Here is a 22,755-nt window from a genome sequence, read left to right as displayed (position 1 = left end):
CGCTGTGGAAACTGTATTTTCATGTGAAAGTGGCCGGATTGTAGCATGCGATTTTTACTTTTCTGGTGTAGAGTGGAGAGCTGTGTGTGTATATGCACCTGATAGAATTCCCGAACGAGATGCCTTTTTCCGCCGTGTTCAACCTTTCCTGCTGACAGAAAAGCGTGTACTATTGCTTGGAGATTTTAACTGTGTGTGTAGACCTGAAGATAGAACAACGAACAAAACCCTGCAGGACACGAGTGCCGAGCTGCTGTTTGAGATGATTAATGAAGCAGAATTGGAAGACATTGGCATTATAATGCAAGGTTCAGAACAAGCGCAGTACACGCATTTCCAAGGCGTTAGTCACGCAAGGCTGGACAGAATTTGTTTCTTCTGAGGTTGTGCCCTTGTGTTCCCAGTACCAGACTGTGCACGTCAGCTTCAGTGATCATTCTTTAGTCGTGGTCACAGTTGGGGAGAGGAAAAGGACTGTCAAGTTTAGTTGGGAATTATGGAAATTTAATGACACATTGTTGGAGGATGAGGAGTTTAGCAAGAAACTAAAAGACTCAGTCAAAAGCTTGTTAGAAAAAGAGTCAGACTTTATACAAACATGGGAACAATTTAAATGCGACGTGAAAGTGGCCGCTATAGAAAGAGCATGTGTTTTAAAGCGTAAGGAAAAACAGCAAGAAAAGGAACTTCGTACGGAGCTTGATTTCATGCTCAGCATGGAAGGCGTCAAGCCGGGGTTGTACAGACAAGAAATAAAAGAGACCAAAACTAAGCTTGAACTAATAGATGAAACGAAATATCGAGGTGCAGTGATAAGGGCGCGCAGCGAAAGATTTTGGCTTGGGGAGACGCCCACAAAAAGGGCGCTCAGCGACGAAAAACAGTATGCAGTTTCGAAAGAGATAAAGGAAATGTGCTATCGCAATGACGTAACTTCCGAATCTGAGATGATTGAAAGAGCGTTTCTGGAATATTACCAAAACTTGTTCAGCCTTAAAACGCCCGATGTTGAACACTATAAAACTGCACTCCTGTCGCTAATGCCAAGAGTCGAGGATGACCTGGCGCAGGTACTTGAGGAGCCCATAACGGCAGCAGAAATCGAAGCTGCAATACAGCAGCTGAGCTTAAACAAGTCGCCTGGGCCGGACGGCCTCGGTGCCGCACTTTACAAGGCTATGAAAACAGAAATGGCAACAGCATTACAACGCGTAATAAGCGAGTGTTATGAAAGAAAGTTAACTCCGCCGTCTTTCCGAACCTCCCACGTGGTGTTGATCCCAAAATCGGACGACCCGAGTAGGTTGCAGTCAGTTGAGTGTTACCGCCCAATAAGCTTAACTAACGTAGACTACAAAATTTATATGAAAGTGCTAGCCGGACGACTGCAAACAGTAATTAAAACCCTTGTTGGCCCACACCAGACCTGTGGCATAAAAGACAGAACCATTTTCACTAACATACACGTAGCTAGGAGTGTCCTTGAATGCTGTGATGCAACGGAGGATCGTGTCGCCATGATCCAACTAGACCTGCGTAAGGCGTTTGATAAAGTTGTACATGAAATTTTGTTCGCGCTGTTGGAACATGTGAATGTAGGATGTATCATCACTGATGGCGTGAAAATGGTTTACAATGGCTGTACATCAAGGTTCATAATTAATAAGCGCCTGAGTAATAGTATTCCTGTCTTGTCGTCAGTGAGGCAGGGTTGTCCTCTTTCTCCACTGCTTTTTGCACTTTACCTGGAGCCCTTTTGTTTAAAGCTGTTAACTACGCAAAACATTCGAGGTTACGCCTTTTGTCGCAATGAAGTGAAGGTATTGGCAGATGATATAGCAGTGTTCTGCAGAGACCAGGAAAGCGTGCAAGAAGTGGTGAGAGAAGCCGTAAATTTTTGTGATGCAAGTGGCTGTGCGATAAGCTGGCAGAAATGTTTTGGTTTTTGGCATGGAAAGTGGCAGGCCAAGCCAGAAGTATTCTGTCGAATGAAGTGGGTAGACACGCCAGGAAAGTACCTCGGCGTGCCGCTAGCCAACTACACAGAAAGCAAAGAATATTGGGCCCATGAAACCGAACGAGTCAAAGCTCAGACAGGCAAATGGGGCGGTCACAACTTTTCCATGTTTGCAAGAGCTACGGTGTGCAACATGTTTTTAATAGCGAGGATTTTCTATGTTCTGCAAGCGTTAACTTTGCCAAGGACTTCAGTGCAAAGGTTGCACAGAGTGTTTGCAACGTTTATTTGGTCGTCAATATGGGAACGTACCAGCCGTTGCAATCTGTTCTATAAGGTGCGGAACGGGGGGCTAGGATTATCAAATTTATTTCTGAGGCAGATAGTGACTAGATTCTTTTTCTTGCCTCAAGATAATGATTTTCTGCGAACTATTATACAAGTGCGATTGTCAGAATCACTGTCTGATTATGTTGTGTCATCCATGTCTGCAGGTCGGAGTGGGTTAAGTGCTTTCTTGCAAGAAGTTGTTGCAGCAGTGCGTATTCTTCGGTCAAAATTTTCCAATGAGTATCTAGCCATTGTAACAAGGAAAAAGATGTACAAGGACCTGCTCGATGTGTTTCTGCCAGTGCCTGTTTATCGCAGTGCATATCTTTTGGGTCGCGAACGCGATGTGCTAAAAAGGGTCAAAAGAATGCCGGTGAAGCCTTCAGTGCGTTCTCTCTTTTTTCAGTTGCATACTGGAACCCTCCCAGTGAAGCCATGGTTGCAGAGCAAAGGCCTTTTTGTACCTTGGTCAGTGGAATGTCTAATTTGCAAAAAAGTGGAAACTATAGAGCATATCCTTCTCGATTGTCATGACGCTGTCTTTCTTTGGGATGTCTTGAAACGCACCCTGAAAAAAGAGTTACCTTTGACGCCTTTCGGAATACGCTTCCTACCATGTGCACAACCAGGTGAAGTGCCTTGCGACCTGCTAATGTTGCTCTGCATGCACAGCCTATGGCGCACGCGAATGGATGTCAGGCATGAGCATGCTGTTGTGCATCCTGCACATGAGTATTTCATTGAAAGCATCATGTACACACCGGAAGTTTTCGGACAGCGAGCTCCACAACCTGAGTGGTTGCCTGTCCTCGACCAACTAAAATCATTTAACCCATTTTATCATCGTGCACTAGCTAGAAACTGACCAGTGCTTTTATTGTCATGTGATTGTATTTTTGTGTTTCGTTTTTCCGGCCAAGTCGGTAATGAAGAAAAAAAAATCCTCGTTAAAAAAAAAGCCCGGCTAGCTCAGTCGGTAGAGCATGAGACTCTTAATCTCAGGGTCGTGGGTTCGAGCCCCACGTTGGGCGCTTCCTTTCTTTTTTTGCTCTGCATCCCATATTCCTTCTTTCTGATTTTATCCGCAGCCCTTTTCCACAATGTTATCTGCGGCTGCATGCCAAAGCGCCTCTGACTACAAAAAAGAAAAGGCTGTTCTTTGTCTGCCCTACCTCTATGTGGCCCCAGAGGAACCGGTGAATTCGTCGCCCGGCTAGCTCAGTCGGTAGAGCATGAGACTCTTAATCTCAGGGTCGTGGGTTCGAGCCCCACGTTGGGCGGTTCCTTTCTTTTTTTGCTCTTCATCCCATGTTCCTTCTTTCTGATTTTATCCGCAGCCCTTGTTCCACAATGTTATCTGCGGCTGCATGCCAAAGCGCCTCTGACGACAAAAAAAAGGCTGTTCTTTGTCTGCCCTACCTCTATGTGGCCCCAGAGGAACAGGAGAAATCGTCGCCCGGCTAGCTCAGTCGGTAGAGCATGAGACTCTTAATCTCAGGGTCGTGGGTTCGAGCCCCACGTTGGGCGGTTCCTTTCTTTTTTTGCTCTTCATCCCATGTTCCTTCTTTCTGATTTTAGCGGCAGCCCATGTTCCACAATGTTATCTGCGGCTGCATGCCAAAGCGCCTCTGACGACAAAAGAAAGGCTGTTCTTTGTCTGTCCTACCTCTATGTGGCCCCAGAGGAACAGGAGAAATCGTCGCCCGGCTAGCTCAGTCGGTAGAGCATGAGACTCTTAATCTCAGGGTCGTGGGTTCGAGCCCCACGTTGGGCGCTTCCTTTCTTTTTTTGCTCTGCATCCCATATTCTTTCTTTCTGATTTTATCCGCAGCCCTTGTTCCACAATGTTACCTACGGCTTCATGCCAAAACGCCACTGACGACAACAAAAAAAAAGGCTGTTCTTTGTCTGCCCTACCTCTATGTGGCCCCAGAGGAACAGGGGAATTCGTCGCCCGGCTAGCTCAGAACAATCATCGTCTGATAAAGGGCTCACTAAGGTGCTGAAATACGCCAAAATTTCCGAATTATGCACATCAGGTGAAGCACTAAACAAGTCTGTGTAATAATCTACAAATACAGTCATCACCTCATTTGTACTGGACACTAGTCTGCCATTGGACATCATCCCCGAAATAAACTTCGCAGTCGCATGACGGCGCTCATCAAGCAAAGCCTGTCGTGTCGGGTGCTCACATTGCAGATCACGCTTGATCAGCGGCTCTTTCACGCAGGAAGAGGTGGAACATGCAATTGATCAGTTACCTGTCTCAAAAACGCCTGGTCCTGACGGCATTTCAAGCGAATTTTACAAGGCTTTTAAATCTATTCTCACTCCTGTCCTGCTGCGGGTCTTCACAGTGGGGCTGGATATAGGAGCCCTTCCTCAGTCTTTTACAAAAAGCCACACAGTCCTAATTCCGAAAACTACTGATGAAGGAAAACTGCGCTCCGTAGAAGGTTATCGGCCCATTACATTGGCAAATGTGGATTACAAAATTTTTGCTAAAGTCTTGTCAAATCGCCTGCAATTTGCAATGTCGGTACTCATTGGATCTCACCAGACTTGCGGTTTGAGAGGCCGCTCCATTCAAAGTAATGTGCACATTGCGCGGACAATACTTGAATATTCCTCCAGCTGTCATGAGCAGCTTGCCCTCCTTCAGATTGACCTTGCGAAAACATTTGACCGCGTTCGCCATTCATTTCTGTTTTCACTTCTAGAGCGAGCAAACGTGGGTTCTACTGTACTTAAAGGGGTGCAGCTTTGCTACAGCAACTGTTCAACACGATTGATCATTAATGGCCAGCTCTCGAACCCTGTGCCAATCCGCTCTTCTGTGAAGCAAGGCTGTCCGATGTCTCCTCTGCTTTTTGCTCTTTACCTGGAACCGCTTTGTTTGAGTGTTTTGCGTAACAGTAATATCCATGGGTTCCCTATTTTGGGTAATGAAGTCAAATTGCTGGCATATGCTGACGACCTTGCATTTTTCTGCGTTGACAAGCCCAGCATTGATAATGTGTTGTCCACAATAGATCAATTCGGCATCGTTTCTGGTGCTCAAATGAATCGCTCCAAAAGTTCTGGCCTATGGTTTGGTTCATGGGGCACAACTCCACCTCTGTACGCTGGCATAGAATGGTCTTGTGTGCCTCCTAAATATCTTGGCGTTCCACTTCATGCCTACAAATCCAGTGCCCATTACTGGAGAGAGCGAGTTCCGGCTGTTGAGCGTTATGCTCAGACATTTGTACCGCATCGCCTCTCAATTTTTGGTCGAGCCCAGGCTTGCAACACTTTTCTGGCAACAAGAATTTATTACGTACTCCAGGTCCTTCACTGCGCCAGACATTACATACAACGTTTCCATCGTATATTTGCGACGTTTATTTGGTCCTCCAAATTTGAGCCCATGCGGCGTGATAACCTTTTCAGGCCTGTTTGCGCAGGAGGCCTGGGCCTAGAGCACCTGTATGTGAGACAGTTGGTTGCCCGTTTCTTCTTTTTTCGTGCTTGTTCCCTTCCGATTATTAGAGCATTCTTGCAGGTTAACTTCATGACTTTACTTCCGAACTTAGTAGTTTCTTCCAATTTTACTGAACGACCCCGTTTACTAGGCTTTATGCAGGAAGTTTATGCCTCCGTGCGTTTTTTGACAGTTCGGTTTTCAAATGAGTACTTATATTCTGTTTCGCGCAAAAATCTGTACAGGGATTTGATATCCATGCTCTTCCCGCCCCCACTGTATCGTTCCGTCTACGTTGGGCTCATGGGTCATGATGTTTTAAAGCGAGTGCGTAAAATGCCAATTTCTCCTTGCACCAAAACATTTTTCTATAAATTACACACTGAAACTCTACCTGTCAAGACGTGGCTCGATAGGAAAAACATTTTTGTGTCTTCTGTAAACTGTCGCTTGTGCAATGTGCCTGAAACAATTGAACATTGTTTTATAGACTGCAAAGACGCGATTTTGTTTTGGGATGTGTTGCAAAGGACGCTACAGAAAGATTTTCTCCTAAATTCCTACAGTGTGCGCTACCTTGTTGTTTCCCAACCTGACTCGAATCCTTATGATATGATTCTTCTGATTGGACTTCATAGTCTTTGGAAAACACGCATGCAAGATCGCAACGTTGAACCTGTTGTTTCGCCCAGAATTCACTTTAGCCGAATGTTGCTGCAGGTAACGGACATTTACAAAAAATCGGACTTTGTACCGGATTGGTTTCCTCTCCTGATGCGCTGTATATCTTTACCGGCCTTTTAGTTATAATATGTTACTATTATGTTTCTGCCACCTAGCGCCTACCTAGGTGCTCTGTAAATAGTTGTTTTTGTGTGTGTATATGCACACACACATATGTATATATATGCTTTGTATACAAAACCATGTAAATAAATACCATGAAAGAAAAAAAAAACCCGGCTAGCTCAGTCGGTAGAGCATGAGACTCTTAATCTCAGGGTCGTGGGTTCGAGCCCCACGTTGGGCGGTTCCTTTCTTTTTTTGCTCTTCATACCATGTTCCTTCTTTCTGATTTTATCCGCAGCCCTTGTTCCACAATGTTATCTGCGGCTGCATGCCAAAGCGCCTCTGACGACAAAAAAAAAGGCTGTTCTTTGTCTGCCCTACCTCTATGTGGCCCCAGAGGAACAGGGGAATTCGTCGCCCGGCTAGCTCAGTCGGTAGAGCATGAGACTCAGGTCGTGCTAGCGTACAGAATGTTGCATGTGCGGTTTTCAGTGCTCTATCTTTCCAATGTAGTTAGTAAAAAATTGTATAAAGACCTAGTAGACACTGTTCCCAGTACCAATTTACCGTTTGTCAAAGCGTGTACTACCAGGAGATTTTCTCAAGAGGGTTGAAATAATTCCAGTAAACCCTGCAGTTAAGGCGCTTTTCTTTGACCTTCACAATGATACACTACCAGTTGTATCAGTTCCATTAGGCTTTCCGCCTTTGTTCAAGGCCGAAGAAATTCAGATCCGAACTAAAAATCCTGGGGAAAGATATTGCCAACAACGGGTACCCGCAAAATATGATAATGACCGCAGAACGCCGCTGTTTACGTCAAAACGTGGAAACAACGGTCACCGAGAAAAGCAATCGGGCAAGCATCCCCTTCGCTACAGGAGTCAGCGAGGCCTTAGCCAGGGCCTTCAAGGGCTACCATGTACATATCGCCCACGTGCCACCAAGTAAACTGAAGCAAAACTTGTCAGAGTGAAAGATACAGTTGAACGAAGCAGATTTCCGGGTGTGGTGAACAAAATTCCCTGCAAGGACTGCAAAGCTGCATACATCGGTGAATAAGGCAATTTCATTTGGTGCTTGAAACAACATCAAAATGATGTCGCCAACGGCCGAACGAGAGGAAATGCCTTGGATGAACATTATCAAGCTGCATCACCTGCCATCGATTGTGGCAACTCCTCAGTCATAGCGACGGAGAAGTATTTATCGTCCCGCCTACTTCTAAATTCACTTCACATCCAAACGACACCACGTTTTGAACCGAACGCGGGGTAATCTTCCTGAGATTTGCGCATGCTCATTACGCCACCTCCACCATACATAAGTCACTACCTTCGTCCATCCGCTGCCATTGTGAACAAGGGTCCCGAAGCGTCACTGTTTTTCCTTTTTTTCTTTTCTGGTGATGGTTCCTCTTTTCTGCTATTATGTTCTCTCCTCGCCAGACGGGATTCCGTCAAACACTCGACTACTATCAGTTAAAGCACGGATGCACGATAAAGGTCTTTTTGTTCCTAGGTCGACTAGCTGCTTTCCACATGAGAAACGATAGAAAACGTAATTAGGATTGCTGGAATCCCGTTTTTTTCTTCTTCTTGGATATACTTCAACGGACGCTCAGGAAAAATTGAGTTGCCTGTATATCCACACTTCATGACATTCTTACCGATAGAAATTACGGGCGATACTCCTTATGATGCTATAATGCCCCTGGGCCTCCACAGTTTTGGGAAACAAGAAATGGTTAAACATTGCTGATGTTGCAATGCGGTCTGCAATCAAGCGTTTCATTGAACGTGTCGCACGCTTCAAGGAACTGTATGGGGCACTCGCTGACCAGCAACATGGATTGATGTGCTTGATGAATCGGTAGCGCATAAAACTTTTTAAGAGGTTTTTCAATGGAACTGTTACTGACACGTCTTATAATTTGCGTCTGTGTTCATGTTTGCGTACAATGTCAAAGTCGTCAATAAACAAAGACAAGGCATCAGAGGAAACGGTAAATTCGGCGTATAACATGAGACTCTTGATCTTAGGGTCGTGGGTTCGAGCCCCACGTTAAAAGTTTGCTGAGAAAACGGCACTTGATATTTTTCCCGCCACTTCTCTCGAACTCGTGACGTGCGTTATCACCGCTTGGAAGTGAATGGCGGTGTAGCCCAGCCTGAGATCCGTGCCCGAAAACAAGTTTCGATGCGCCGCAGTTTGATTGATTGAAAACATATTTATTTGTTGGATATTCTTAGAACATGTGGGTGGGCCGCCTAGTCTGGTAGTCTACTGGTTATTGCCGCTGCGCAGTTTGCTTACGAAACTGGTCGGTGGTGGCGACACCTGCATTTCTTTTTCGAGCAAAAGCTCTGCTTCGAGAGCTCTAACTTTCGATTTCGATGGGGATGAGACAATGACTTTCAGTGCCTCACAAGGTCAAACCGAACTTCGTGGCAGTTGTGGGGACGCGCCCCTATTCGTCCCCTGTGGTTGGCTCCCCGCGATGCACCCTCCCGAGCTTAGTTACCTTAACTAAAAAAAAAGGGGGGGGGGGGGGGGGGAGCCGGCATCGCAAAGCGACAGGAGCTTCACGGATGGCGTGACTTCTGCGCGCGCGGGGGAGACGGCCGTCTTCGGCTCGGGGTTTTGCCGCGTACGAACGTGTCGGCGCGGACTCCGCTCTCGCCAGCGAAACCTCGCGGTGAGAGCATTCTCCCGCCAGCTCGTCCCGTCCGGCCTCGGAGCTTCCCTCTTGCCCTGGCGTGGGCGAACGTTCGCTCGTAACCGCGCTGTGTGAGTCGGACGACCTCGATTCCTTAGCGTATTTTGTTGCTAACTGGCATTGTTGTTGCGGCAATAAATGCCTGCTTGTGTCAGCCAGAGTGTCGTTCCTTTTTTCCCTCAGAGCAAGGCCCGCCGTGGTCGGCGTGCGCTCGGTAGCGTACGCTTTCACGGTGTCCAGTGGTTTTGAACTGTGTCAGCCGCGGTTAAACGGGCAGAACGTATTTATCCTTACAATTACAACCCCACGCGGTACGGCCCAAGGTATGGTAGTATGACCACGTGATTATGTGACTATGACCATTGGATACAGTCAAGTTTCGAAGCCGCTTCTCAGCAATCACCCGGCGTGCTCGTTTCAAGAGGCGACGGTCTTTTGAGCTTCAGGCCTTCGAAGAGGCCCTCCCCTCAACCGCCGTGCTCGAACTCGCTGACCGGCGGTCTGTTGAGGTGTGCCTGCCGGGCACCTTGGAGGACTGCTAGGACGCTCGACCAACAGTTTTCACTTGTTTAGTGCATCTCGATCTCTCCTAAAACACCAAGACCAGTCATTAAATAGCCTTGCCAGACAAATAACATCCAACCTCGCCAATCAGGCGCGAGGTTCATGCATCTGGGCGGAATCAAACTTTCACCTCACATTCCCACGCACTACACCAATCACGACTCTCTTCGCACTTTCCCGCGGTCGTCACGCACTACGCAGTGTTCGGAGTCCACGGCTTGCATCCCGCGCACCACTGCCGAAGACAGGCGATTCTTGCATTCCACGGAACGGGGTTCTTGTTACCCGCCGCTCATCTCACGCGCGAAGTACCGCCACCGGAAGCTGTTGTTGATTGCACTTGCCTCCGCGCGGAGAACACGGCGTCGCCTTACGTCCGGGCAGTACACGTTGCGTCGAAGAGCGTAAACGGCCGCAGTAAGATGCACTTGAACCACTTGAGCCATGCGTGCCGACGCCGCCGACGCTCCAAGGTTCGCGGGAAGCGCTGCCGGCCCAGACGAACTGCAAGACGCGCACCGCAACAACCGCTCTCGAGTCGCAGCGACGTTCGCCGGAATGTGCGGCTGGCCCAGCTGCTTGCGTCTACCCTTGACAGCCGCCGGCGCATTCGAAGGGCAACTCGCGCTCTTCTCAGGTTCTGATGACGCACGTTGCGTTGAGGAGCGCAACAGATACCTTTGACCGTGACCTTGACATTTGATTTGAGACAGCGGACACCACATCGACAATGACCTTCAATGCCTCACAAGATCAAACCGAATTTAACTGCGTGTTGGTATGGCCCATGCTATGGTAGTATGACCATGTGGTCATATGACCATTGGGTACCTGACCTTGACCTTGAAATTTTATTTGAGACAGTAGATACCATGCTTAACAAAGCTTTCGCTCGTATAACTAGGTTCAAGCCAGGTTGAACACCAGCCATTTTTTGTTCTTCTCTAGCTTATAAAAGCTCTGTTTTCGGTAAAAGAATTCTCCTTGTGATCGGAAAGCGGTAATCTATCGATACAGTACAACTTATATTTGTCGTCAGTGTGTGCTGCTATAGTTGGCTCAATCAATTCACAAGATAAAAATTGTGCAGAGCGGAGTAAAGTGCCGAAGCTTGCTGTCCTGTGGCTGTACACAAAGCTGTGCATGTGCTAACACAAGTGTTTATTCGTAACGCGAGCAAAAGGTTTAAAAAAATGACAGAAAGAGGACCTTACTGAAGGTCATATCAAGACCAGCTTGTCGGGATAAACTTGAACAAGCATATTGTTAGCTGTCGCCGAGAACAAACTGGCGTACCTTTTTTAGAAATATTTAGTTAGTGCATGAAAATATTAAATTCATGAGTTGGGCAGTATAAAAAATATCATCAAAAGAATAAGCTCAATGAACTCGACAAAAGCGCGTTAGGAACAAGAACATGCAGAAAAAGCAAGACCGAAAACAACCACGACGCTTCTTTTTTCTGTGCACAATGGCGTAGATTTGAAGCTGCATATGTCGTCGGCTTGAATCCCTGACGCAAAGTAGCCTCCAACTTAGTACATGTAAGCTACATGCAACGAGAAATCATATGACACCAGCTGTAACGCTGTATTACGAGCCGCTGCATAACAGTTTTGATACGAATGTCAGGAAAGTTACGCCACATGGAGGTCGAACAATGGCGAGTGTATAGACGAACGACATTTATAGGATCGTCTTAAGCGGCGGTGTTCGGCCTGGTGTGTGCGTTATACGGCCACTTGATGACGTCATCCTATTTCTCTAGCAATCGCTGGTATTTTCTGTACCGTCTGCAAGTACACACACACGCCGCCGGCTTTTCTCGTAATGGGACTAGTAATGCTTTCGCGTCAACATGGCGACCTCTCGAGCATCGCAAGCTGATAGTTTAGGAAACTCGGGCTCGTCATGGCAACAGCCAATAAGGAAACGCTGACAGGCGCGGGGCATACTAGAGACTGAATCGAAACCAGCAGGCTCCAGATGATCTGCCCTGCGCTCCAAACTGGTCCAACTGGCGCTGTCCCGACTCCGAGCGAGCTGAGGAAGACATCACCGTCGCTGTAGATGTGCAGGCTGGGCGAGACCTGTCCTCTGTGCGTGATCATGAATCGCGCGATAGGGGCTCCATCAAGTAGTTGCGGGGGCACTTCATCATCGAACGGCGTGTCAGGCGGTACCATGTGGTTGACGTGGATCGTGGTCAGGTCATCGTCCTCCGGTGTCATTGGCACTCCCGGCGGTGGCTTACGCTTGAACTTATCCTCTCGCTCGCACACAACAAGCCTGTCACGCATCCATCGGCAATGAAAAGAGAATCTCCCGTTACAGCGGCGCCGTTCAATATATAACGAAGCGATCAGATTACCAGCGCCATGTGTTGGACGGTGGAGTGGAAACACTACGCTTGTTTTGTCTGCAAGCTGACGTCACACTCTCTAGAAACTGCGGAGTGGGCTTCGTGTGCATCATTCCAGAGAAAGGGTCCCTCCGACCAGACGTCATCTTTACTGGGAACTCGGGCTAGGCTCTGACCGAGCTGCAACTTGGAAGGGCGGGACGAATCGGAATTCTGCACCTCTTCTTCCACTCGGAATGCTCGCGAGCACCCTCGCGACTAATAGCCGTTGCTGGTCGCGTGGTTTATTTGAAGGTTTCTTTTGTAGTGGATCAGTGCATACATACCGCGTTAGTTTAATGTCTGTGTCATCCTTGTATTTTGTGCTTTTTGCGTTCTTTTATACATATATTGTGACCGGAGATGGATTTTGCAGATATTTGCATGGGAACTAGAATGTTGTTCCTAAATGCAGTTTCGGACCATTATTAGCAATTTATTCTTTTGCATAATATAGTTTGCGAATGCTTTTAGTTCTCCTTCTCAGTTCCAGTTTCACAGTTCAGTACCTCCTCCTGTTCATAATCGTCATGCAACAAATTTACGTATTTATAAAATAAATTCCCATGACGAACCCAGAAAACTGGCCGAAACAATCTATGACACAATGGTCAAAAGAGAAGAGATATTGCCTTGCATGTTTTTATTTTTTGCTTAAAATCTTGTCGCATCGTTTGCGAAGCTACGAGGCAAGTTTTTCTACAGTATTTCCTTAGAATTTTTTTGTTTCAAGCTCAAAATAAGCGTCGTGATACTAATTTTCATTCTTTCTCGAATGTGTTACTACCTTCTAGGTCAGCTGCTGAGATACCTGCATTGTTAATTAACACTGTTTCAGACCTCGCGGCTGTGCAGGCTCAGTTTGCGAATAGGCCAAACGGGAAACACCGTCCTTGGATCAAGCTTAGCGCGGGAGTTCGCGCTCGCTACGTACTACGTCAACGCTGTTTATACCTCTGCAAGTTCTTAGAACTGCCCGGGGTTCCATCTCAGCATGTACTCGGAGGGGGAGAGAAATTCCGAAGGCAGCAGGATTTCAGTTATTGATTATCTGGGGTCGTATTTTACAATATTTCGTTCTTATTTTTCTTTCATCTGGTACTCTGTCACTGAGCTCGTCGGCTTCCCGGTGACGTAAAAAGCCATGCCGAGTGACACCCATGACAGACGAGCAGAAGAGAGGAAAACGCAGCGCTGCATTATATAACGCTTTTAAGTGTTTCGAAACTATCGACGGCGCTATAACACGAGGAGTATTTTGTGGCAACGTTTTCCACGCTGCCGGGAGGCTGCTTTAAAAGGAAATAAGAGAGAAGAGGGCAGCGAACCGAAAAACGGTGTTTATACAAAGGAGTACGTGGGGTTACCAAACATGTTTTTTGAGAAAGACTGCCGGCAGACTCCGATAACTTGCCCATCTGGGTTTCTTTCTTTCCTTCTCCTTTCTGTTGTTCGATAGTAGGTACGGTATTCACACAGACACGTGTCACATCCTTAGGCTACTTACACGGCAGTTATTGCGCAAAAGAAAGAAATGCGCTGGCGTTCGTTGGAAAAAACTGGCGATAGTTGATCTTTCGAAGCTTCATGTGCTGAACTACTGCAGCATTTGCTGCTTTTGACAGAATCCCCTTGCGACTATATTTGGGCTGCTTTCGAGAACCCCCGGAACTGTCTCAGATTCTGCCCCTTACCCCATAGGCCTGGGATATTTTACACGAAATAAAGATGTTTTGATGCAATCCGAAAAAGTTTATTTCACCGCGAACGAGTCGGTTACTTGGCCGTATGCGACGTTATATGCAGGTCTTGCACTATGCCGGAACAGTGATCCTCTCCAGACCAAGCACACCGCTTATCATCATCGTTTGACAGCTGTACCACACCAGCAACTGGTTTCAGAAGGTTTGCATCATCAGACGTGACTAACTTGTCAATGTCTGCCGCGGCCAGGCTACCGACAGTCGAAGCAGTATCTCTAGGATGCTGCCCGAGACCTGGCTATAGGCCTAGCTAGTCCTCCCAGTATTAAATTATATTGTTTCGGGGAAATACTATTTACATTTATTTACAAGCATTTACATTTACAAGTATTTACATTTATTTGCCCTTCATCGTAACAGTATCGTTGTGAAACCTGTATTTGTTGTGAATCATACACGAGTGATCGACTGCTTAACAGAACTTGACGATAATAAGCGAACAGGATTGTGCAAGTTGTGAAACCTGTATTTGTTGTGAAACATACACGAGTGATCGACTGCTTAACAGAACTTGACGATAATAAGCGAACAGGATTGTGCAAGTTGTGAAACCTGTATTTGTTGTGAAACATACACGAGTGATCGACTGCTTAACAGAACTTGACGATAATAAGCGAACAGGATTGTGCAAGTTGTGAAACTTGTATTTGTTGTGAATCATACACGAGTGATCGACTGCTTAACAGAACTTGACGATAATAAGCGAACAGGATTGTGCAAGTTGGGCAGAAAAAAATTAAATAGAGTGCAACTACTAAACGGACACTTTTCAGCAGCTGAAAAACGCTCGCCGTGGACCGTCGACTCTACCGACAAACAAGTATCAACTCACTTTGTCTGAGGCAAGCTTGATCGTACGGTCGACGGCTCAGGACGTCGATTTGTGGTCCAGGCTCCGAGACGATAAATGAATACGTAGGGTGACACATGCGGACAGCGGATCCCAATGTGTCGTGCGTTATCTTGGTCTGAGCCGCGGCGCAATAAGAGTACATACACAAGCTTGCCACGAACGCGTGTCTATTGTGTAGGTGCTTGACAAATGATTGCGAGTGGCGCTGTTGAGGAGCCCAGCTCTGGCGTCGCTCATGAAAAAAAGGCAGGCAGTACAAGATATTGAACAATAACAGAGCGGCAACGGCGGTGGTCTATACGGATGACTGACGGTGCGGCTCTATCGCATGTTGTCGTTACGCTACGCACGACTGCGTCTCGGTACAGCATCGGTCAGATTGGCCATGCGAAAGGGCTTTCTGTTATTCCTGGCCGACGACGTTTAATCAGGGAGCTGCCGTACCGCCGAGGCCGCTCGTCTCGATGGAGGCGAAATGCAAGCACGCCCGTGTGCTGTGCGATGTCAGAATGACATCAAGTGGTCAAAAATTATCCAGAGCCCTCCGTTACGGCGGCCTCAGCCGACGTACTATACACAGCCTATACCACGCCTGTAGAAAGGCTGCACTTCTCACCTTCTCATGGCGTGGTGCATGCATATATAGAGGTTTACGTACTTCGTAAGGAGCCAGCTTCGGCTCCAAGCCCCGCGTGGTCCCCCCATAGGGCCACAAAGCCGAACGGCACATTTTCGAGAGTGTACAGCACGGCCCACACCAGGACGGCCGTCAAGGGTGAGCGCGGAAGACCGATTGTGACTACGAAGTGACACAGGTAAGTTGGTTACGAAATTATAATTTAACAGCACGCTGTATCGGGCGAGTTGGAAGTAATCTTAGTCCTTTGTCTGTTTAGCGCTGGTCTTAGAGGAAACGAAAGGCGCAACCTCACTCTCGCTGGATCCCTCAAACGCCCCGTAGGGGAGGGAGTGAAAGAAGGAAGAGAGAAAGAGGCGCCGTAGCTATCTTTTCTTTTCTTAGAGGGGGGTGAGCGGTGGTGGGGCGTTTCGATGAAGGCGAAAACAGGCGCCCGTGTGCTGTGCGATGTCAGAGCACGTTGAAGACCCCCAGGTGGTCGAAATTATTCCCCCAGCCCTCCACTACGGCACCTCTTTCTATACATCTGCCGCGGTCGATCAGTGGTTATGGTGCTCGGCTGCTGACCCGAAAGACGCGGGTTCGATCCCGGCCACGGCGGGATCGCATTCAATAAAGGCGAAATGGTAGAGGTCCGTGTACTGTTCGATGTCCCACGTGGTTGAAATTATTCTGAACCCTCCACTACGGTGTCCCTCGTAACCCGAGTCGCTTTGGGACGTTCAGCCCCTATAAACCATAAACCTGGGGTTCTTTAATGTCAGTGCACGTTAAAGAACCCCAGGTGGTCGAAATTTCCGGAGCCCTCCACTACGGCGTCTCTCATAGCCTTAGTCGCTTTGGGACGTTAAACCCCATAAACCAAACCAAACTTTCTTCCTTTCTTCTTTCACTCCCACCTTATCCCTTTCATTACGGTGCGGCTGAGGTGTCCACCGAGATGTGACAGTTACTGCGCCATTTCCTTTCCACAACACCAATTTTCAATTAGTGTTTCCAGATTAATTTCGACCACTTGGGTGTTCTCTAACGTGCACTGGAAGATCAAAGCTACACCGTCTACCCGTGCCCGTGAGGCGTTGGCAGTGCAGGCTCACTGCACTCACCGAATTATGCAATGAGGAAAGCTAGGGACGGATTTTATAAGGCTCACTCATTTCTTGGACATTTTTCATTTCAGTGTCGCTTTCCTTACAAATTTATCCCTTGGAACAGGGAGGTGGGGGAAAGGGGGGGGGGGGGGGCAACCACCTCGCCCATACATCTGCCCCTGGTGAGGACGTCAACCTTCCCTGTCTCACAAAGCAGCAGAAGAACACGTTTATACGCAAGTTCACAACATCGCCACAACAACCGTAGACAGTCAGCCATAGAGGCTGGATGGACAAGCCGAATGTGTGAATAGAACAACCTAGTTAAGCGGCTGAGCTGTATGCACACACAGGGTCTGTATCCATGGCTATGGAACTACACTGCCTTATTCAGCGTCGTTCAAGGAGCGGCACTCAGGAGGATTACATGCAAGCTTTTGTCAACAACTTCGCTTGCCGTCACTTAACCACAGTCACCCCTTAGGTGAGCGTGGCAAAGGCATAAGTGAAAATTCAGCTACTCGAGGACAATTTTATGGCCATGCTGTAGCACGTATAAGAGTACGAAGGTATGGCAGCTTCGAGCTGCCCTCACGTGCTAGCCGAAAGCCGTGGCCATGTGCTTTATAACAAAAAGCTATCTCGGCGTCTCCTTCTGCCCGATGTTTTGGGCACAGTACTGAGATCTCTAAAAAAGAACTATGGGCCAACCTGAACACCAAGTCGGCGCTGCAATAACTGTATTGTTCCCTCAAATTTTCTGCCCAGAGCTGCTTGGGTTGCTACAAAAAAAGACAGCTAAAGCTTCTAAGTGAACAAATGATCGAGAGCCTGATCCATGGCGTCCCACTCATAGGTAGTGGGCCCGGCGCAGCTCAGTCACGCAGAAGCGCAACACGTGCTATGGCTTCAGCAGAACGTGGACACTTGTGCCCCGACCTATGCGACGGCAGGTGGCATCGAAAAAATTTAGCACTGCTTCAAGCGTGCATAACTTTCGTGCGGACGAATCGTTCATCATGAGGATTAAGTGCAATATTTACTCCCGGGCTCTCCCACACTTGGAACCCTCTCTCCAAGGTGACCTAGTGGTGTTCGACTGCTGAGCTGGCTAAGCCCAGGGTCCCAGGATCGAAACCCAGCCGCAGCGGCCGCATTTCAATGAAGGCGAAATGCAAGTATGCGTACTGTGCAAGCTGAAGGCTGGTGCTAAATGTGCTTAATGAGTAGAACGGAAGTTTTTGACCATTCACACCAAGTACTGGTCTTCACAATGGAACTGGCAATTTATTATTGATTTTTAAAAGCCGTTATCTTTTCACTTCACAGGCTGACTGGTCACTCTGTAGTGACGGTTTTTGGAACTATTTTCTGCAGTGTGTATCACGGAGTGTACGTCACGAGTATCTGTGACATCATGGTAGCTACAGGCCTGCTGATCAAATTACCAGACAACGCTAGACCATATAGGTCACAGAGCATAGGCTTCCCCGCAAAGGAACAGGGTTAAGAATGTCTCAACATGAAGCTATAATCATGTGATCAACAAGGCACCACAACAATGATCCCAGTCATTGAGCTCATCTACTTCCTTCAGTTTTAGTGTATAGGCAGTAACACTGGCTTGGCAAATTCTATACTGTCTCTGCAAAATGATGTTCCTTCCCAGAACCTCCACTGGTCAAAACAATGCGACAGTACCGCATCACTACTTATCTTGTCAAGCTTGCCTCAAGGAAGCTGAGGGTAACCAATGATAATTACCCCTACACTGGCTACCACATAGTGAACTGCACACCGTCATTTTCTCACTAGGCAGTTCAAGTCAGCGTTCTTAGATGACACCAATTCAGATACTCCACATCAAAAAGTGACTACAGTAGGATAAAACTTGACAGCAGTTAACAAGGGGCCATGGTCCGCAGCGTCCTGTATTTCTCTGCTAGCCAATCACAACAGTAAATTAAATCAGCTTTTTAATATCTGACTTTATTAAACAAGCCAGGTATCAAAAGTCGAGCATAATTTTTTTCTTGCAATTAGCTTTTTGTTTAGGCAACAAGAAAAGATCCAACAAACTACTTTTTGTCCTCTAATTTTGTGCAGTTTGTTTGCTTCTTTTCTCTCTTAATTTATCTGTAAGACTAATGTCTACAGATTCTTGTTACTGTATCTGTTTCACTGATTTTGTTCTCAAGCGGTTGTGCATTTTATTAACAATTGCAAAGTTTGCAACCTATAGACAAAGGAATATTGACCAACTCGGACTGCAGTTTTTTGATACATGGACCCTATGGGAAGTTTCGCAAGGTTAAAGAGCTCTAGTTTGTGTCATGGCACCCAGTGAAGGGGAATCATGACTGGTTATCAGTGGCTGCTGCTGGCTACCTCAGACAGCATTTGAAGTTGCTGTGTTTTGAGATTAGATCCCATGAACAAAGAAACAGCAGAAAACAGCTGTGACCAATGCTCAAAGTGCAGCCCAAACGTCTCCCCATTTGAAGATTTCTGAAAATATTGGCACCTATTCTCCGTTTCATACATAGCAGGCAACGCTGCGGAGGTTGCTGAAGTAGAGCGTCCGCGAAGGTATATTACTCCGCCACGTATCATTCATTCTTCTCCAAACTCCGGTCATTGTTTGGACGAATACAAAGAGCGGTATAAAACAATATAGTAGCATTGAAAATCACGGTCGAAGCTGCGAGGCGCTCAGTGTTCGGACTCTCTGGCCATAATTTTCACTGAGTGTGAACTACTTTTTGGGCACGGATTTAGTAGAAGCGATTCACCTTAGCAACCGTGTATCAGACCACCACGTGTACTTTTTGCTTCTCGAAATATCGACGAGTCTCAGTACGAAAATGTAGCAAATGTAAAACGAAGTCCGGGAGCTGCCAGTCACAGCACTTAAGATTTGTCGCTACAAAATATGCTTGTGTTCGCTTTGGTTGTATGGCGAACTACTTTTTGCGCGCGGACTTAGCCTGCGCGAACAGGCCCGCTAGTTTTGGCAGCGTTGCCTGCTATATATGAAACGGAGTATAATCAAAAAGAATGAGGATATGAAACCACTTTGCATTTACTGTGGTGTGTCATGGAGAAAGCAGCTACCCCAAGCCAAGTCGCCGATCCTACGGCCTCAAACTTTTTGCCTATAACAAGTCCTTGATGATCACTGACATAACGAGCTGAGCACTATCTCCCACCATCACTTCAAGCATGGCAGTGTGCCATGCTTTATCTCTGACAAAATGCCCAAACCATTCAGGCACACGTGTATGGCAGGAGCTTTGAAAGAAAATAACGACGCACGGAGAACATGCCGATTTTTTTTTCAATCTGTACATATTTACAATCACAATAAGCCAAATAAAAAAACCAGTATAGAAATAAAAGAATACCGAAATTTCACGTGTGTTACAACACTGTGCAAGCTGACACAGTTTGCAGTCACATCAAAATCAAACACGCACATTTGAAATAGCATTTCCTAGACAGCTTCATATCATCCATACAGAACCAGCGGCTTAAAATTGCTTGAAATACAGCCATCATCTGAAACAACAACATTCTCCAAGCTTGAATTCGATCCTTTGCTTGCTTGAAGCCTTGAGATAAAAAGTGCTGCTCATACTGTATACTTGCATGTAATCAACAAAAGCTACCCAAATTCCTAAAAACAGATGACCACTTTGTAATGCGCACATTCTTAAAGTGATAAATAAACGCCAAGACAGAATTCATCCTATGCAAAGTGCTTAAAAAACAACAATATCATTATATTAACAGTTGAGCAATTAAAAACATACGCTTTTAAGCAAATGAGCAAAAGGTGACCCTTGAACCTAAAAATGCGTACCTGCGAGCCTCACGTTGCCCCCAGAATTCAACTTTCTGCTGCGACAGCAATTAAATGACCATGCAGATTCAGTTCCATCTTCCGCAAAATTTGTCTCGACTGAACATCCCAACAATCACGTCACTTCCCCACATACACATTTCAATTCATTCACATGCTCTTTCAAAGCATGATCACAACGGCTAAAATGATTGCAGTGAATTGCAGGTTTTTGACATAACAGTGAGACAAGATGCAAGTGAGCCGCTCTTGCAAATAAGCAGAGCAAGAATCTATGATAAGGAGTCACTCAATTGCATGTATGTGCTTCATTACCACCAAAGTACCACTCTTTCATTTCCTCAGTTTGATTGTTCATGTGTGTCTGCAGATAAAAAACCACTGCTGCAAAAGCACAATAGTATACAGCAGGCAAGCAGGGTAGGTTCTATACCGAGCAAAATAAAACGTCTTTCCCTCAACATCCCCGCTAAAATGCACACAACAAAGGCAGACCTCGAGCACCCAAAAAGCTTCCGTTTGAAATGAATTGCTTTCTACAGAGGCCTGAAAACACATACAGAAATTTCTGCCAACAAAGGCAAGTCATGAATAAGACTCTTGTTTAGGCCCATATAGGAAAAGTTGTGTATACGTGCAATGTGCATAACTATGAAAATGATACTACTCCATACCACCACAAAATTACTGGGGCGCCCAACTCATGACAAAGTCTTCCCTTTTTGGGGTAAAATTAAAAAAAAAATGAAAAGGGATGCAATGAAATTCGTGACAAGCATAGACACACTTCCTGTCAATGCATGAACAAGAAAATGCTCCGGACTACACTGCATTTCACAAAATGCTGGATTAGGTCATACTTGTCATGATAAGAGTTCTGAAAGCTTTGTGACACGTTTACATTCCCTCAACAACCACACCAACGGCTGGTCTCTAAACAATATCTTAGGTCAACACAAGCAAATGAAACGATACTGCAGATTGGGCGAGTTGGTTAACATACATCTTGAAAAATTTAGCGCGACACACAAGGACAGAAAGAGTAGACGACACGAGCGCTGACTAACAACTGGAAGTTTATTCGAAAACACGTAGAATTATAAAGGAAGAAAGTGCGAAAAGGGGGTTGTGTACAAGGTGCCATTGGCCTGCGGGAAGGTGTATTACGGCCAAACGGGCAGGTGCATCAATGTGCGGCTGCAGGAGCACAAGAATTCACTGGACTGCAGGAAACCGGTGTCTTCGAACCTTGTTTTGCACTGCCGTGAGTGCAAGGATCTCGGGACCAGCAAGTGCTCGCCGAACCTGGACAACACTACGATTGTGTACAAGAGTGACAACGTGTTGTGTAGGGAAATTTACGAGGCATATAGTATCGCCAAGGCTCATAACACGTGCGTGGCCAAACCGTCCGTTACTATACGGGAAAAAGAGGTAGCTTATCTGGACAAGTGCTTTGCGTCTTGATAGCAGGAGCTGGCGGTGACTGTTGTGTTTAGTTTTCTTCTTTTGGTTTTTGACCAACGATTTTATCGCACTTTCTTCCTTTATAATTCTACGTGTTTTCGAATAAACTTCCAGTTGTTAGTCAGCGCTCGTGTCGTCTACTCTTTCTGTCCTTGTGTGTCGCGCTAAATTTTTCAAAATGAAACGACACCCAATGATTAAAAGATAACATGGTTACCCTATCTCCAGCCTGTCAAAGACTAGCCAAGAACCTTTCCGTGATCAGTCTCTCGTAGCACACAGCAGTCACTTCCGCAAACACGTTGACCAACATCTGCTTGGAGAGATTGACATCTAGAACATGTTGACTCAGAATGCCATCCAGGTATTGAATGTACACCCCCCGCCAAAAGTAAACGGCCCAAGGGATCTGCTTGTGAGGCCTGCTGTGTGCCTCGTTATTCATCCTCAACGACCGTAACCTCTAGAAATGACTTTGCGTCCTCAAACCTCTCAAGCTTTGGGCTGCTAGATGTGCTAGGGAGCACCGCTAAATAGCTTAGAAGCAAATCCCTTGGGCTGTATACTTTTGACCGGGACTGCGCCTGTTCCCGTCAAAGCACACCCCATAAGACCAGCTGCTTAGCAGTCACAGACCTTCAGGTTCTGAACTGCTGACGTGGTGTTGTATGTCCCAAGCTAGAAAAATAAAAGGCACCCAGCTGCACTCAAGCAATGGATAAAACACGACAGCGTGCATCTGCAAACATGCGTGCATCTTACGTGCAAGGAAAAGAGAAAATCTTGACAAAAATGCTTGCCCACTCACAGGAAATTATGTACACTAAAAGAAGCCTTTGGTTCACAGAAAGCCCCT

General features: G+C 46.6%; 1 protein-coding gene and 5 non-coding genes across 7 annotated transcripts in view; 5 read left to right on the top strand and 1 right to left on the bottom strand.

Moving 5' to 3' along the window:
- The window catches only part of LOC149363621 (putative monocarboxylate transporter 5), a 106,681-nt gene extending 91,399 nt beyond the window's left edge, over positions 1 to 15,282 (bottom strand). Inside the window, exon 1 of one of the 2 annotated variants that reach the window (XM_089573605.1) lies at positions 14,822 to 15,282. In XM_089573605.1, the coding sequence (XP_089429731.1) occupies positions 14,822 to 14,984 (163 nt within the window). In that variant the 5' untranslated portion in view covers positions 14,985 to 15,282. The remainder of the gene's footprint in view (positions 1 to 14,821) is intronic. The other variant, XM_089573607.1, reaches the window with a different exon arrangement.
- On the top strand, positions 3,246 to 3,318 carry TRNAK-CUU (transfer RNA lysine (anticodon CUU)). The gene has a single exon. It is a non-coding gene; the product is annotated as a tRNA-Lys (tRNA).
- TRNAK-CUU (transfer RNA lysine (anticodon CUU)) lies at positions 3,495 to 3,567 on the top strand. The gene has a single exon. It is a non-coding gene; the product is annotated as a tRNA-Lys (tRNA).
- On the top strand, positions 3,742 to 3,814 carry TRNAK-CUU (transfer RNA lysine (anticodon CUU)). Its single transcript has one exon. It is a non-coding gene; the product is annotated as a tRNA-Lys (tRNA).
- Positions 3,989 to 4,061, top strand: TRNAK-CUU (transfer RNA lysine (anticodon CUU)). Its single transcript has one exon. It is a non-coding gene; the product is annotated as a tRNA-Lys (tRNA).
- Positions 6,711 to 6,783, top strand: TRNAK-CUU (transfer RNA lysine (anticodon CUU)). Its single transcript has one exon. It is a non-coding gene; the product is annotated as a tRNA-Lys (tRNA).
- Positions 15,283 to 22,755: the final 7,473 nt, after the last annotated feature.

The sequence above is a fragment of the Amblyomma mixtum genome, chromosome 2, assembly GCF_055824585.1.
Source record: "Amblyomma mixtum isolate Tamu chromosome 2, ASM5582458v1, whole genome shotgun sequence".
Lineage (NCBI taxonomy): Eukaryota > Metazoa > Arthropoda > Arachnida > Ixodida > Ixodidae > Amblyomma > Amblyomma mixtum.
This window is presented reverse-complemented; position numbering and strand designations above follow the sequence as displayed.